Source organism: Equus quagga, chromosome 8 (assembly GCF_021613505.1).
Source record: "Equus quagga isolate Etosha38 chromosome 8, UCLA_HA_Equagga_1.0, whole genome shotgun sequence".
NCBI lineage: Eukaryota > Metazoa > Chordata > Mammalia > Perissodactyla > Equidae > Equus > Equus quagga.
The window spans coordinates 60,940,406-60,958,608 of record NC_060274.1 but is presented as its reverse complement, the minus strand read 5'-3'; the positions used below and the strand labels follow the sequence as shown (position 1 = coordinate 60,958,608).

The window sequence follows — 18,203 nt, the reverse complement described above, 5'->3', positions numbered from 1 at the left end:
GAAAAAAAGATATTTATTTCTTCAAATATATCAGTGATTGTTAAAAATTTAAAAGACGTGAAAGACACTCAGGGAAAGGAGAGCATATTTCAATGCCTCTTCATACCAGTCTCTCATTAGCTGATCCCTGAGCTTAGCCTGAGAGAGAGCGGGAAAGAATAGCTAGAGAAAGTCTTTAGGATTCTCAGACCCTTCCCTTTGTTTCAGTTTCCCCTCTCCTTACTCAGCTGTCCTTGTCTGGGCATCAAGACCTAGGCTACCCTGATCTGTATGTACTTTGACCTAAGAAGAAAGCAGCTTCTCCTGCAGAGTAGGTTATACCTGCTAACTAGAGTAGCCAGCTAAGGCAATGTCCAGTATATGGTTTCTCTCCCAGAAAAAGAGCCTTGAGCCTTCCTGACATGTAGACGTGGGCAGGGAGGGGTTCTTTAGATGGCTTTAATAGCAGCATATGGCTCAGATTTCCCTTCATTTACCCAGACGTAGTCACAGAATCTACTCCTACAGAGCCTGACCCCTACCAGGCCCAATACTCCCTAGTTTCTCTGTTCTCTCTTTGGAGGTTTAGATAAATTAAGCATACTCTTCCTAGCAAACACTCTAAAATACATCACCTTGTTTTTATTTCTTTATGTGTCTGGCAAAATATTCACTCAGTTTGGTTGACCAATGGGATGAAGAAGTGGATTACTCATTTATAAACTAATCATCTGGAGAAAAGGATTAAATTAAAATGTGTCATGAAGAAATTACAGAGGTATAATATTATACTCTCCAGATCATTAACCAAATCAAGAAACTTAGCTAAAATAAACACCTCACCTTGGGAACATAAAATTTTATAAGATATTTATTAGGTAATTATGTAGTTTAATACAATTACATAGCAGGCCATGTAAAATTACTAGCATAGGCAGAATAATCCAAAAGTTGATCAGGGTCAAAGTAGAAGGTAAAAAGTGAATTTTAAAGAAAGTACTGTTTTTGTTTTAATTTTTTAAAATTGTTACAAAACTCACATAACTTAAAATTAACCATTTTAAAGTGTATTCAGTGGCCTCTAGTACATTCACAATGTTGACAACCACCACCTGTATCTAGTTCCAAAACATTCTCATCACCCTAAAAGAAAACCCCATATCCATTAAGTAGTCACTCCCTATTCCCTCCTCCTCCCAGCCCCTGGCAACCACTAATGTGCTTTCTGCCTCTATGGATTTACTTATTCTGGATATTTCATACAATTGAAGTTATTCAATATGTGACCTTTTGTGTCTGCCTTCTTTCACTTAGCATAATGTTTTTGAGATTGATCCTATTTGTAGCATATATTAGTACTTCATTCCATGTTATGACTGAGTAATATTCCATTGTGTGTGTACCTCACATTTTATTTATCCATTCGCCTGTTGACAGACATTTGGGTTGTTTTCAACTTTTGGCTACTGTGAATAGCGCTGCCATAAACATTTGTGTATAAGTATTTATTTACGAAAGTATTGTTTTTTACATTGTGAATTAGTAAACAAAAATAAATCCAATATAGATTAAAAACAAAAAAAAAATCTAGAAAAAATACAGGGGCATATGATTATAATATTAGCAACACAAATTCAGAAGCCATAAAGGAAAAAAAATTTATACCTCTGAATATTCTAAAAGTGAAAAACTTAGGATATAGAAAAATACACAAAGTTATCACAGAAAACATTAAGCAAACACAAACAATCCATAGAAAAAAGGAACAATCATTTCAAAGAATAATCAAAGAAATAAATTCAAACAGCTACCATTTATTTCTCCAAACTGGCAAAAAATAAAAACACTGATAATATCCAATGCTAGCAAAAATGTGAGGAAAGGAATTCTCTAATATACTACTGGAAGAAAAGAAAAGTGATATAATCTTTCAGGACAGTTTAACAGCATCTATTAAAGTTTAAAATGTATATATCTCAGGATCCACCAAACCAATTTCTACAAATTTATAGGGACTAAACCTTAAAAATGTGAATATAAATGCAATAACAATGATGATATGACCATTATGATTATAACAGCAGACACTTAGATAACACTTGTAATGAGTCAGGCACTGTTCTAAGTATTTACATTTATTAACTCATTTAAGGATCACTACAACCTATGAATTAGGGACCGTTATTATCTGCATTTTAAGGAAGACAGTGAATCAGAAAGATTAAGTAACTTGCTCAAGGTCACATAGTAAGTTGTGGGGCCAAGACATGAACTCAGTCAGTCTGGCTTCAGATCCATGTTTTTAACCACAATAATGACACAACTGGATAAAGATATATAAGTAACAAGTAGATAAATATCCTCTTTAGCCTTGTTTTTAATGGCAAAAATATCTAAATTATTTAAATGTTCATCAATAGGTAAGTGGTTAAAATATGTAGATCATATGTTCTGACCTGAGAAAGATGTTCATGATATACTGTTAAGTTGAAAAAATATTTTAGCAGAACTCGATGTACTATATGACCTTACTTTTGCATTAAAAATTCTATATGCATATATGTTAGCTTAAGTCTGGTAGCTCACACAAGAAACTGTTACCACTCAGGGGTAGAGTCAGGAAGGAGAAAAGTTTTTACTTTTTTTTTTTTTGTGAGGATTGGCCCTGAGCTAACATCTGTTGCCAATCTTCCTCTTTTTGCTTGAGGAAGATTGTTGCTGAGCTAACATCTGTGCTAGTCTTCCTCTATTTTATATGTGGGATGCTGCCACACCATGGCTTGATGAGTGGTGTGTAGATCCACACCCAGGATCTGAACCTGCCAACCTTAAGCCATCAAGGTGGAGTGTGCAAACTTAACCACTATGCCACTGGGCCAGCCCCGGAAAACTTTTACATTTTTTAGCAATAAATATTCATTATAAATTTTAGGAAATGCATGAAACTTGAAAAAATAATAACAGTAAAGAAAACTGCCCATAACCACAATTATTATTTTGGTATACTTCAATCTTCTCCCAATACATAGTAGTTTTTTCTATATAATTAATATCAAACTGTTCTGTAACTTTTGTTTTAACTGAACATAATAGTTTATTTTAGTTATACCAAGTTCATTTAGATCTTAAATGTACTGATAATGAGTACTATTATGTTCTGATTTAATTACAAATTAAGATAGTATCTTATAGAAAAAGCCTAAACAGCCATAAATGTCTTTCAATTTAATCACATCAACGTTATTTCTAGAATATTATTGTTCAAATGTTGTCTTCTGACTAAATTATTATATTAATCATTCTATTAATAATTTCCATGTCTGACTCAAGATCACAGATTGTCAAAAGGTAGATAGTATAGAGTAGCAAATAGAGATGTTTAGACGTGAAGTCAGAAGAACCAGGTCCAGCTCACTTTGATCCCAGCTGATTATGCAACAATTTTCTAGTTTATTTTCCTTATTTAAAAAAAAGAAGGAAGCATAATTGCCATTCAAGGATACTGTGCAGATTCAACAACCATGTGAAAGGGCGTAGGACCTGGCCCTCTCTCTCTGTACTTAATCTGGATAAAACTGAATAAGCATTGCTGTAAAGTAACCTAACTAAAGAAACACAAGGCGCAAGAAACATAAACCTTTTAATTCCAAGAAACTCAGTTCTTTTGACCATCTGGTGAGTATGGAAGCTCAAAAACTGTTGGGAATTGGGGCTGGCCCCGTGGCCGAGTGGTTAAGTTCGTGCGCTCCGCTGCAGGCGGCCCAGTGTTTCGTTGGTTCGAATCCTGGGCGTGGACATGGCACTGCTCATCAAACCACGCTGAGGCAGCGTCCCACATGCCACAACTAGAAGGACCCACAATGAAGAATATACAACTATGTACGGGGGGCTTGGGGGAGAAAAAGGAAAAAATAAAATCTTTAAAAAAAAAAAAAAACTGTTGGGCATTTATGGGAAAAATAAAACAAACAATATGATTAGTTTTCTAAGCACATTCAAACAATAGTTATATAAGTGCTTTTGGAATCAAGTTGGGACTGAACATTGAGGAATCAGAATCATTTTGAGAGAAAAAAATTTATTGTGTCTTATAATTCCTTTATTTAAGAAATATCTATGGATGCCCACTGTGCAAGCAGTGTATTAGACATTGAAAATACTCTGTTGAGGGGGCTGGCCCCGTGGCTGAGTGGTTAAGTTCGCGCGCTCCGCTGCAGGCTGCCCAGTGTTTTGTTGGTTCGAATCCTGGGCGCGGACATGGCACTGCTCATCAAACCACGCTGAGGCAGCGTCTCACATGCCACAACTAGAAGGACCCACAACGAAGAATATACAACTATGTACCGGGGGGCTTTGGGGAGAAAAAGGAAAAAAAAATAAAATCTTTAAAAAAAAAAAAGAAAATACTCTGTTTAATAAGGCAGTTATGGTGCTGGCCTTCATGGAGTTGACAATCTAATAGGAGAGAAAGGCAAGTAAACAAATACATGAACTAAATAATTACAGCATGTGATAAATGCTATGAAAAACAAACAAGATATTATGCTAAAGAGTAACGGAAGGAAAGGGACCTGTTTTAGAAAGAATGTTCCAAGTTTGCTTCTCTGAAGCAGTGATATTGAGCCAACCAAGAAAAAACTGAGAGATTTCAGACATAGGAAATAGCAAATGCAAAAGCCTTAGTGTAGTTTAGGTATTATAATTAGAGAAAAGGTGCTGGGAAAAATGGTTTGAGATGATGTTGGAGAGGTAGGTAGTAGTGAGACCATACAAGGTCTTATATCTGAACAAATAGTTCTGATTTTATTCTAAGCACAATGAAAAGTCAGTGAGTGATTTAAGTGATATGATCTAATTTAAGTTTTAAAATGTCACTCTGGCTTCTGTGTACAAAATGGATTCTAAGGGGACCAGAATAGAAGGAAGGAACAATTTAGAAAACTATTACAGCACCTCAGAAGAGACGTGAGGGTGGAGAGTGCCTAAAGAGATAGTAGCAAAGATTGGGAATAAATGGATTTAGGTTATATTTTTGGAGGAAAAATTGACAGGATTCTCAGATTTTCTGGATGTAAAAGGAAGGGAGGAATTGAGAATCCTTGCCACATTTATGCTTGAGCAACTCAGTAATGTTGGAGGTAATGTTTACTGAGACGAGGAAGACTTAAAGGAAAACCAGAGGGTAATGTCCCCTCAGCCAAGGGAAGAGTGTTTCTCTAAGAAGAGAGTGGTCAATTGTGTCAAGTGCTGCTAATGAATTCTGAGGAGAGAAAAGTACCTATTTGATTTGGCAACATACTGACTCTTGATGTCCACGACAAGTGCAGTTCCATCACAGCAGAAGGGAAGAAAGTCACAGAGCAATGGGCTAAAAGAGAGAATGGAAGGTGAGGACGTCGGTATGTAAAGACAACTCAAGTTTTGTTTTTCTCATGTGAAGATCAGAGATATGAGGCTGCAACTGAAGGGGGACAGGAACAGGGCTGGGGAAGAGTGCCAATGGAGAGGTTGTTTTGTTGTTTTTGTTTTTTAAGATAGGAGTCAGCAAAGCATGTTTGATGATAAAAGCAATCCAGAAGACAGGGAGAGACTGAGGAACAGGAGGATTGGATGCTTGGAGTAGCAGGAGTGCTTAGGACTCATATCACACATCAGCATCTCTATTTATATGTAAGTAAACATACACATGTCAGAGGATAGACACCACCTCCAGGTTTTCCAGATGTATTTTTCATACTTATGGCTATGTAGAAGAGAGCATATTTAGCATACTGCAAGAAAAACCACACAAATTGGGTTTTAAAGAAGAAGAAAAAGAAATTTAATATAAAATCTACATAATTTATTTAGTAAAAAAAAACTTACCTCTCGTTTGTCTAATGCAGCATATTCAGCTTCTATTTCTTCAGCTTCGGGATCTCGTGAGAATACCATTTGAGATTCCAGATTGAGGGCCAAATCTTTGTGGTGTTGCTTTTCAGCACAATCACAAGGAGTATCTTTATTCTCATTCTCAGCAAACAAGTCCCCTCCATGTTTTACTAAAAGCTAAAAAAGATTTTTTTCAAAAATTTGTAACCACAGATTTAAATTACATTTCATGCTACATATTAAAAGATTAAAAACATAATAAAGTAAGCACAACAAAAAACGCAACAGTATGTACTTGAAATGACAATAAAAGTTATTTAGATACCAGTGGCTTCTGATTGTAAGACTAGCAATTCTTGTTTATCAGTATTAAGATGATTTCCTTTGGTTTAAAACAACAAAAAACTAATTTTTTAAACTTTAAAAAGAAATTCTTAAGCATTCAGTCCAACCCAAAAATAAAGTTTTACTTAAAAATTAAAAATTTTCTCGTTATTCAATGCTTTAAATTTTATAAATTTCTATAAATCTTTCTTAAACAAAGGGCTGGCCCTGTGGCCGAGTGGTTAAGTTTGTGTGCTCCAGTGTGGCGGCCCAGGGTTTTGCTGGTTTGGATCCTGGGCACAGACATGGCACCACTCGTCAGGCCACGCTGAGGTGGCGTCCCACGTGCCATAACTAGAAGGACCCACAACTGGAACATACAACTATGTACTGGGGGCATTTGGGGAGAAAAAGCAGAAAGAAAAAAAAAAAGAAGAAGACTGGCAACAGTAGTTAGCTCAGGTGCCAATGTTAAAAAAAAAAATCTTTCTTAAACAAGATGGACATTGCTGATACTGTTACTTTAACCACTAATACCTGGATGTGCTGACATGGCTGACAAAAGTTTTCATTTGTATCATTCATTATCCAGTCAAACACTGAAACGAAATCAGGATGAGTAAGCCAATGAAGCAAAACTATTTTCAATATTTCTCCAAATAAGTGCTGGGAATAGCTAATTGATAGCCATGTTGAGAAGACACTGTATCAAACAATCTCTCAATTTCTAAAGGTGGGATTTCACCCAAAGAAATCCCACCTTTAAAAATACACGGAATAGTGACTTGACTTGTTCACTGCTGAGGTTTCTGCTGGTTGCACAGAAGTTAAATATGCTGTTACTAAGGGCTGTAGGTTCAAGTTTCCCCATCATTTCTGCAGAGACATTAGGAGCGACATGAATGTCTTGAGGGCCATAATTTAGGATAAGCGTAAAGGACAGCCTGACAATTAGTCCCAGACCTGATTCTTTTACAGGATTCAGTCATGACCGTAATAACAGCCACCACTTACTGAAGGTTTTCTAAGTGCCAAGCACTATGCTAAGTACTTTAAATTCATATTCTTATTTAACATTAACAATCCCATGTGACAGGGATATTATGATGTCTCAGAAAATTTAAGTAACTTGACCAAGGTTAACCAAGTAGCAAGCAGCAGAACTGGGATTCAGACACAAGTCTGACCAAGTTCTTAACCATGACTGAATATAGCACTGATGCACAGAATAGGATGACCTAATTTAAGAAGCCAAATGCATGCTGGATCCCCCATAAAGTTCTGCCTAGATCTTATTGATAATCTAAATGTGAATCCTTTTTAGAAGTTTACACTTTGTATGGGGGTTAAGCAAAATGGTAGCTTTTTATTTTCTTCCAAAATAATTTTATCTCCCCTCCCTCCAACAAACACACAGATCTTCCTGTAAAGTTCCTTTATTGCTTTTGGAAGTGGAATCCTTATGGTTCCTCTACGGTCATCCCATGAGGTCTGACAAAATAAGGGACTTACATCAATGCCAGGTCTGGAAGCCATGGGCTAACTTGGCAGGCCCAAGGGATATGACTTCAGTTTCTTGCTCTAGGCCAAGGGTCTGCCCCAGAGCTAAGATGGTTTAAAATTTTTTTTCAAGTTGTAAAAACAAGCAAACAAACAAATCAAGAAGAATATGAAACATAGCCTTGTGCCCACAAAGCTCAAAATATTTATCCTTTATACCCGTCTGGTTCTTTGCAGAAAAAAATCAGCTAAGCATAGCTCTAAGCAATCACTGTTGCAGCCACCTTCTAGAGCCTGACGGCAAGTCATATCAGCTGCTATTTAACACCTAGAACCTTTTTAATCAAAATGTGGTCTGAGGACCAGTAGTATCACCTGGGAGGAGTTTGTTGAAAATGCTGAATCTCAGCATTTCCACCCGATTCCCTCCCACTCCAGGCCTCTGTATCTGAATCTGATTCTGACCTCTAGGAGAGTCTTACCACATAGAAGTTTGACAAGTGATGACTCTATAGAGTACAACCTCTGTGGCTGTGGGAATTGCTATATTTAAATTACCTAATCTACTCAATACTGGGAATTTGTGGTAAGTCCACAGACTTATCATACCTATAGCAGGTCTATTACTGTTTTTAGCCTTTCTGCTTCACAGGTTATCCAATACCTAAATGCAAAATAAACTATTTGCTTCTGACTGCTACAGAACTGGGAGAGCTGACTTTATTCTCTGGTTCTTTATTCAGAGTAGTGGAAAATGATTTCTAAAATGCACACTGGGATAGCTTTCAAAGCCATGATTTGATTTACTTTTACAACAGATATTACCACAGAAGAGATTCTAAATATTAGCAAACAAGATAAATCATCTTTATTTAACAAAAGTAAAGACAACAAAATTTAAGAGACTGTGCCATTCCAGAATACTGGCAAAGGGAACCTTCTTAAAAGCATATGCCGGACTGTAGGCTGCATTCTCTGGGGTGAAAAAAAAAAAAAAGTGTGTGAAGAGGAGATATGTGAGAAGTCATTGTTGAGAATCACTGCTGACCAGTTTTAGAACTTCGGTGAGATTTCTTGCCTTGATTGGTAATCTGTCTTCGAAAGGAGGCCCCAAATGAATTTGACGTGAGTAGGGGTGAGGGGACCACAAAGACCTGTATCTCATTGCTGCCACTGGCATCTATACAGAAACCCATAATCAGTGATTGGAATGGAGGGTCCACATCTGTAGCATTTGTCTGGGCAAGGAAAATCAGCATGTATGCTACCTTTGGCCTAGAAACTAGCTAATAGCACTACTGCCTGATATCGGTGGAGTACTTTTTTAAAAAGTTATTTCAGCTTGCTGACCTTTGGGGCATAAGGTTGGAAATATCAGTAAGTGAAAGATGTACTAGGTGGAGATATCTGTTAAATTATTGCTGCATAAAGTCAGGTATTTTGTTTTTACATAATAGGGAGTTACATCTGGTCCTAAAGAGGTAGTTTTTAAATACTTCAACCAAAGCATCCCAACTAAGTATCATTTTCCTCACTCTCAAGCAAGAAGGACTAAATATTTTACGCAAATGTGTTTTTTAGCCTCACACGCTTGATGGTGCAGAAAATGTTCTCCCTTAAAAGAAACATCCAATTATCACTATCTCAACACATTTGTTCATCTATTTTGCCTTCCTTTCCATTCATAATCCCAGAGGAAGAGGGGTAGGGCAGCCCCTAGTATTCAAAACAAATCCCTCCCCACCTCTTTGATCCATAATCTAAATGGCTGGTAACTCTAGACAAGTCAATTAACCTCCTTACGTCTCAGCCTACACAGATCTATCTGTAAGATGAGGCCTTTATACAGGCATACCTCGGAGATATTGTGGGTTTGGTTCCAGACCACTACAATAAAGTGAATATGGCAATATTCACAAGTCACACAAATGTTTTGGTATCCCAGAGCATGTAAAAATTATAGTTACACTATTCTGTAGTCTATTAAGTGTGCAATAGCATTATGCCTAAAAAGGCAATGTACATACCTTAATTAAAAAATACTTTTTTTGCAAAAAAAGAAAATGCTAACCATCATGCGAGCCTTCAGTGAGTTGTAATCTTTTTACTGGTAGAAGGTCTTGCCTCCACATTGATGGCTGCTGACTAATCAGGATGGTGGCTGCCAAAGGCTGGTTGGCTGTGGCAATTTCTTAAAATAGGACAATAATGAAGTTTGCCCCATAGATTGACTCTTCCTTTCACAAACAATTTCTCTGTAGCATGCGATGCTGTTTGATAGCATTTACCCCCAGTTCTTTCAAAATTGGAGTCAATCCTCTCAAACCCTGCTGCTTCTTCATCAACTAAGTTTACATAATATTCTAAATCCTTTGTTGTCATTTCAACAATCTTCACAGCATCTTCACCAGGAGCAGATTCCATCTCAAGAAACTACTTTCTTCACTCATCCATCAGAAATAACTTCTTATCTGTTCAAGTTTTTTCATCAGATTACAGCAATTCAGTCAAATCCTCAGGCTCCACTTCCAATTCTAGTTCTCTTGCTATTTCCACCACAACTGCAGTTACTTCTTCCATTGAAGTCTTAAACCCCCTCAAACTCATCCATGAGGGTTGGAATCAACTTATTCCAAACTCCTGTTAGTATTGTTATTTTGACTTTCTCCCATGAATCATGAATGTTCTTAAAGGCATCTAGAATGGTGAATACTTTCTAGAAGGTTTTCAATTTACTTTGCCTAGATCCATCAGAGTAATCACTATCTAGGGCAGCTACAGCCTTATGAAATTTAGTTCTTAAATAAGACTTGAAAACCAAAATTACTCCTTGATCCATGGGCTGTATAATGGATGCTGTGTTAGCAGGTGTGAAAACAACATTACTCTCATTGTACATTTCCATCAGATGGAGTGACCAGGTGCATTGTCAATGAGCAGTAATATTTTGAAAGGAATATTTTATTCTGAGCAATAGGTCTTAACGGTGGGTTGGAAATTAAAATATTCAGTAAACCATGTTTCAAACAGATGTGCTGTCACGCAGGTTTGTTGTTCTATCTACAGCACAGGAAGAGTACATTTAGCACAATTCTTAACAATCCTAGGATTTTTGGAATAGAAAATGAGCACTGGCTGCAACTTAAAGTCACCAGCTGCATCAGCCCGTAGCAAGAGAGTCAGCCTGTCCTTTGAAGCTCTGAAGCCAGGCATTGACTTCTCCTCTCTAGCTATGAAAGTCCTAGATGGCATCTTCTTTCAATAGAAGGCTGTTTCATCTGCATTGAAAATCTGTTGTTTAGTGTAGCCACCTTCATTAATTATTAATCATTATCTGGATAACTTGCTACAGCTTCTATATCAGCACTTGCTGCTTCCCCTTGCACTTTAATGTTATGGACACAGCTTCTTTCCTAAAACCTCATGAACCAACCTCTACTAGCTTCAAACTTTTCTTCTGCAGCTTCCTCACCTCTCTCAGCCTTCACAGAATTGAAGAGAGTTAGGGCTTTGCTCTGGATTAGGCTTTGGCTTAATGGTATGCTGTGGCTGGTTTGATCTTCTAGCCAGAGCACCAAAACTCTTCATTCCAGCAATAAGGCTGTTTCACTTTCTCATCATTCATGTGTTCACTGGAGGAGCACTTTTAATTTCCTTCAAGAACTCTTCCTCTGCATTCACAACTTGGCTGGCTGGCACAAGAGGCCTAGCTTTCAGCCTGTCTCAGCTTCTGACATACTTTCCTTAGTAAGCTTAATCATTTCCAGCTTTGATTTAAAGGAGAGCTGCTCGATCTTTCCTTTCACTTGAACACTTAGAGGCCATTGTAAGGCTATTAACTGGGCTAATTTCAATATTGTTGTGTCTCAGGAAACAGGAGGCCCGAGGAGATGGAGAGAGAAGGGGAAACAGCCAGTGGAACAGTCAGAGCACATACAGCATTTATTGATTAAGTTTGCTGTCTTCAGTGGACGCAGTTCGTGGTTCCCCAAAACAATTACAATAGTAACATCAAAGATCATTGATCACAGATCACCAAAACAAATATAATAATAATGAAAAAGTTTGAAATATTGCAAGAATTACCAAAATGTGAAATAGAGACACAAAGAAAGCAAATGCTGTTGGAAAAACGGCTCCAACAGACTTGCTTGACGCAGGGTTGCCACAAACCTTCAATTTGCAAAAAGTACAGTATCTACGAGGTGCAAAAAAATGAGGTAAGCGCTGGCCCAGTTCGCTGGTTCGGATCCCAGGTGTGGACATGGCACCACTTGGCAAGCCATGCTGGAGTAGGCGTCCCAAATATACAGTAGAGGAATATGGGCACGGAGGTTAGCCCAGGGCCAGTCTTCCCCAGAAAAAAAGAGGAGGATTGGCAGATGTTAGCTCAGGGCTAATCTTCCATGGAAAAAAAAAAAAAAAGAAAAAAGAAAAAAAAAGAAATTTAAAAATATTAAAAAATTTTTTTTTTAAAAATGAGGTATACCTCATTTTTGAGAAAAGATGTAAAAGATGTATAAAAAAATAAAGATGATTCTTAAAGTCTGTTGTAGTTGTAAAATTACCATTTCATCATCTGTGTTTCCTGTTAGACCTTGAGCACTCCCTCCACCTTCACTCTGCCTTTCCAGTGGCTCCTGGTACTGGGGTTCTGTTGTCCTAGTTACTTTCCTAATACTTTCCTTTCTTTCTCAGCCACATTTCTCAAATTAGTGACTGACACCCTCTGCCTCTCCACTTCCTCAGCAAATGACTCAATTACTCCCAACAATCTGACTTCTACCCTTACCATTTCACTAAAACAATATTCCTAAAAGTTATTAATACCTTTCAAATCCAAAAGCCTTTCTCAGTCTTCTAATTCCTTTACCTTTCTGCAGCATATCACATGACTGACTACCTCTTCTCCTACAATGCTTATAGAAAAATTTTGGAAGCTATTAAAGCAGCAATTTAAGAGCATTATTACTACTATCAAAAGTAAGCTATTTTCTATGCTAACTCGCTTGAGAAATATGATGCAGTCCCATCAATACTGGTGAGTCACTGCAGCAGGGATTCTCTTGCAGGAGGTGGGCATGAAACAACATACAGAAAGGCTTGTGTAAAAAGCCTCAGGAATTCTGCCATTAGCTCCCCTCCCCCTGAAATCCTAGGACATCCTTCCACCACAATGTGAATCAATGTTAGGAAGCATTCCTTAAAAAAACAGTTTCAAGTTAATGATTGTTGCTAACTAACTAGTGGGCAAAGGTGACACAAGCCCAAGAGATGAAATGACAAAGACTTTAAAAGATTAATAAGTATCATGAATAATAGCTGTAAACAAAATATAAGATCAGAAGGGTTCTAGAAGTGAAAAGAATTGAGACTTCAGATATACGAAAGAAACACAAATGGCTGTAATCTCTTAACATAAGTAAATGAAGGACATTCACATTTTTGGTATGTTTATCAATTCAGAAGTATAAAGTATATATACATGAATAACATTAAAGAAATACTAAAGTTTCAGGTATGTATTTTAATCTGATTAGATCAATGCTTTTCAAATAAAGGTCTACATTTTTGGTAACGTAGATACTCTGTGATTCAATCTATAATGCTCCTCACTTATACTTAAATACATCTACACAGAAGAACTATGAATTACATATGGATTGGCATGAATGTAGCTGAGACAAGTCTGTTCTGTTGTATGTATAGTAGTGATGATACTATAAAGAGTAATGATTTCTTAGCTAGTTAAGATCCTATCTTACACGGCTGATTTTATCTCAGCCTGTTGTTAGATGTTATATGTATATACATGAAATACACATATGGAAAAATTCAAACTTAGTATTCAGGAGCACTATAATGCAGATTAAACAGCATTTTAAAATTCCAAATATTTTTTAAAAGACTCCACTAAATGTATTGAGTAATATTTATCCCTTGCTTAGGGAACTGATCAATTCTAGATAACATAGCTATAGGTACCACTTGCTAACATTTGCTATATCCAATATGTATAAATTTTATAAATTGGCTACTAAAACTCAGGAGAAACGTGGAACAACATCCTGCTAAAACTGTTACTCTCAGTATTTGTTTAAGTGACAACTATTATCTTCAAGGGTGCTAGCAAATTTTTAACTGCTCATGATTTCATTTTATTCCCAAGGTTGACTGGTTAACTGTGGGTTTGTCTTTAATCTTTCCCTAAAACAAGGAAATGACTTTATTTAAAAGGCGTGCAGATTCGTTTAGAACCACAAAAGGGACAAAAATGACTAGTTAAATTAACTGTTAAGATATAAGCAAAAGAAACACTGACTATTACATATTACCAAGACACAAATTTTACCATGCAGAATATTAAAAGAACGAAGCTTTACCTCTACGCAGGTTCTCATCCCTGAGGCAGCAGCATAGTGCAGTGGTGTGTTCTTTTTGTTATCAATGGCATCAATAGCTGCTCTCTCATATTCGCCTTGGTCAAGTTTTGCTCCTTTCCATCTTAATATCATCTGTAGACAATCTGCTCTTCTGGAATCATCTTCTGCAGGGCGTGCTAAGCGAGGATGAAGGGCTCCTTCAGATATCATAATTTGAGGTCCCATACACAACAAATGCATAGATGTTTCATTGTGCACATTCCGTTTATTTGGATTTCCATCTCTACCAAAGAGAAAAGTCCTAAAATGGTAAAGGAAAGGATGAAAACCAGTTTTTCCTATCTTGAAATAAGAATATACAGAAAATAAAAAGTTAAAAATAAAAACCCTGCTTCTTAGCTGCCAATCCATTTTCTACTGAAGTATTGCTTCACAATAGGTTGAATGAATAATTCCTACAGTTATAAAAAACTCCATTCTAGAATAGTATTACTAAGAAAAACAAAGTTGAATATCTATAGTATTTGCTACTAAGATTAGAGAAGAAGGGATAGTAAGGGAAAAGAAAGGGAAGGGAAGGGAGAATGAAGGCAAAGTGAAGAAAAAGGAAGACAGGAGAAAACGAAGGGAGGAGGAAGGAAAGACACACAAAGGGCTAGACTAGAGCCCAACTTAGAGACTAACATGTCAATAACATAAATGCTTAGAGTACATTCTTAAACATTCCACACCAACTGTTTTCTTTTTTCTTTATTGCTCTGCCCTGTTTCTCTTAAATACATATTTATTTGATAAGGATGGTGACAATTAATAAGCACAGCAAGTAATGCATGAGTCTGGGACTAAATTTTAAATCTAGGAAAATTTCCTCTACTAAAAGTCATAGGCTAGCCTTTGAAATAACAAGGCATATATTTACACAGTATAACACTTTTTTTTTTTTTTAAAGATTGGCACCTGAGCTAACAACTGTTGCCAATCTTCTTTTTCTTTTTTCCTGCTTTTTTCTCCCCAAATCCCCCCAGTATATAGCTGCATATGTTTTTAGTTGTGGGTCCTTCTAGTTGTGGCATGGGGGACGCCGCCTCACAAGGCCTGATGAGTGGTGCCACGTCTGCACCCAGGATCCGAACCGGCGAAACCCTGGGCCGCTGAGGCAGAGTGTGCAAACTTAAGCACTCGGCCACGGAGCCAGCCCCTACACAGTCTAATACTTTTTGAGGGGAGTAAGCTGTGGTTAGTTCTAGAAGACCAATATCTAATTCCAAGGTGGTAGCCTTTACCAATGATAGGTCTAGGTGAGCTGCCTAAACTACTGCCAAATGCAGATCTGAGGTTTGTGCCCAGCTCCTAATATATCCTTGAGCTAGGGTCATAGGATGAATAGTTGAGCAATTCAGTCACTATAATAGGATATTGGAAAATGAGTTGGAAAACACCCCGCTATAATACAGTCACCCTATACTAGAAAACATACAAATACACTATGAAATGGGCATACAAGTCCCATATCTGAAGATGAGTGCCTATATTTACCGTGGAGGGCTGATATCATTAGCACTCCTATGTCTAAGTTCAGAACAGCAGTAGGAAGAAAGCAGAGCCAAACCCTAAACCCTAGTTACATCTGGATTGCTCCTAGGTTAATTTCAGCTTAGAACACACAGCTCTGACAGCAAATACTGACCTTAGAGGAACTAGCACAGACTCTTCAATTTGAATGAGTTAGCCAAGCTGGAAAGCTCTTATGAGAAAAAGACTGAGGAACAGGTCCTAAGGCAGTAGAAGGTTCCAGAGAATTTTTAGAACAATTGTGGATCTTTCCTTTTTTATCATTCAAGACTCTAGAGAGCTCAGCAGTACAGTCATTCAAAACCAACCTATTAGGTTTTAGCATCTACATTTATTTGAATTGTCCTGAAAGTAGACATGAAGTCTCTGGAGCAGAAACAAATGAATTACCATTACTTATAATAATCATGCCGTTCCTCATATCCCAACTTTCCACTGGGGTAATGCAAGCAGAGCCAGATCAGACGTCATCCTCTATGTATTGGGGTCTTCACTGCAGGAGAGTGTGGTAGGCAGAATAATGCCCCTACCCCAAAGAGGTCCATGTCTTAATACCTGGAACCTATGAATACCTTACCTTATGTGGTAAAACGGACTTTGCTGATGTGATTAAGTTAAGGTTCTTGACATGGGGAAATTATCCTGGATTATCCAGGTGGGTCCAATGTAATCATGAGTCCTTACAAGAGGAAGACAGAAGGGTCAGAGTCAGAGAGAGACTGCTGTGGCCTTTAAAGGTGGAGGAAGGGGCCACAAGCCAAGAAATGCAGGCAGAATTTGGAATCTGGGAAAGGGAAGGGATTCTACCCTAAAGCCTTCAGAAGGAATGCAGCCCTATCAAAATCTTGAGTTTAGTCCAGTGGAACCATTTCAGGTTTTTGACCTCCAGAACTTTAAGATAATAAATTTGTGTTGTTTTAAGTTACTAAGCTTGTGGTAATTTGTTATTGCAGCAATAGAAAGTTGATATAGCAAGGAAGCCCAAAAATAAGACTCTGGGAGGCTGGTATAACAGACCTCCCCACATCTGGAGACATGCCAGGGGGAGGCGGGGGTGGGGAGGGTGGGGGAAAGAACCTACTCCTGAGAGTGTAAACAAATTGTCCCAAGAGAAAATCCCAGGTTCTTACCCTTTGGAATGTAAAATAGGTCTTTTAGGGGGAAGAAAACACTAGCATCTCTGTATTTTAGAATTTATGGAATGTCTTCATGGTCTCAAGTCTCATCCACTCTTCACTCCTCTTCAAATGTAAACATATTATCTCCTGGGACTCCTGAGTTCTCAATCTGTATTCAGTCATAGTTTATCTTTCAAAGCTTGTTTTTTAACTCAGGTCCCAAGTTTCAGTAAAATTTGCTCAGAAAGCCCTAACCGTGCATATTTTCTCTACTGTCCCACATAACCTTATTGCCTTCTGATCCCTGCAGTACATGTGTAGGCTCTTCATTGATTGCTCTGTAATTTGGTTTTCTAGGAACTGACCCAGACTATCTACACAAACCCAATCCTATTTAGAAACCTCTTTACACCAGGTTTCCTCTGCCAGTTCAGTTTGGTCACTCCCTTCTTTGTCTTCATATAGCATCCTAATTATATACTAACTCATTAGATTGAGCATAGTTACTTTCTTACATATCTGTTCCCTTCTCCCACTTCGCTATAGGCTTCCAAGGCAGGGTGTATAGCCTGTCCTATCTTTTTTGTTGTTTTGGTGAGGAAGGGTGGCCCTGAGCTGACATCTATTGCCAATCTTCCTCTTTTTGCTTGAGGAAGAGTGGCCCTGAGCTAACATCTGTGCCCATCTTCCTCTATTTTGTATGTGGGCTGCCACCACAGCATGGCTTGATGAATGGTGTGGGTCTGTGCCTGGGATTCGAACTGGTAAACCTGAGCTGCCAAAGTGGAGCACGCTGAACTTAACCACTACACCATCCTGTTGGTGCCCCCCCTCCCAATCCTGTTCTTTCTTGAATCCCCAGTGAAGTGTCAGAGACTAGCAAATTCTTGGTATAATTTTGATAAACTGAATCCATATTGCTTTTATGATCTAGATCAGTGACATGGCAGTGGAGATCTCCTAAGACAGCACTCTAGATCTCTCAAGCCAGCAGCATAGTAGACCAGTCAAGAACATGGCATCTCGTATAGGATGCCAGGCTCCAATCCTAGTTCTGTCACTTTTCAGCTGTGTAATTTTGGGCAAGTTACATAATAGCTCATTAACAACTAATATATATGGTTCCTACCCTTTGACCCAGTAAACCTACTCCTGGGAATTTATCCTAAGGGAAATAACTTAAAAGAAAAATCTATAAAAACAGTGACAATCAATAAATAGTGTTAGTTTGAATAGAAAAATTTGGAATCACTTAAATCTCTGGTTATAGGAGAAATGGGAAACATAAATCATGGTATATCTATATAATAGAAAATTATAATAAGGTCATTAAAAAGTCTATCTATGAATGTTTATAGCTAAAACTAGAAGGGAAGAGAATAATTCTAACAGCTGTTTAAGGGAGGCAGAACATGGGTAGTTTTATATATTTACATAATCATCATCTTGCTAATTA

General features: G+C 37.6%; 1 protein-coding gene across 2 annotated transcripts in view; it reads right to left on the bottom strand.

The window, feature by feature from the left end:
• Positions 1-18,203, bottom strand: part of ANKIB1 (ankyrin repeat and IBR domain containing 1) — a 135,498-nt gene that overhangs the window by 63,054 nt on the left and 54,241 nt on the right. For both annotated transcript variants that reach the window (XM_046669378.1, XM_046669377.1), the window contains exons 3-4: positions 14,058-14,358; positions 5,845-6,027 (exon numbers count right to left, since the gene is read on the bottom strand). In XM_046669378.1, the coding sequence (XP_046525334.1) occupies positions 5,845-6,027; positions 14,058-14,358 (484 nt within the window). The remainder of the gene's footprint in view (positions 1-5,844; positions 6,028-14,057; positions 14,359-18,203) is intronic.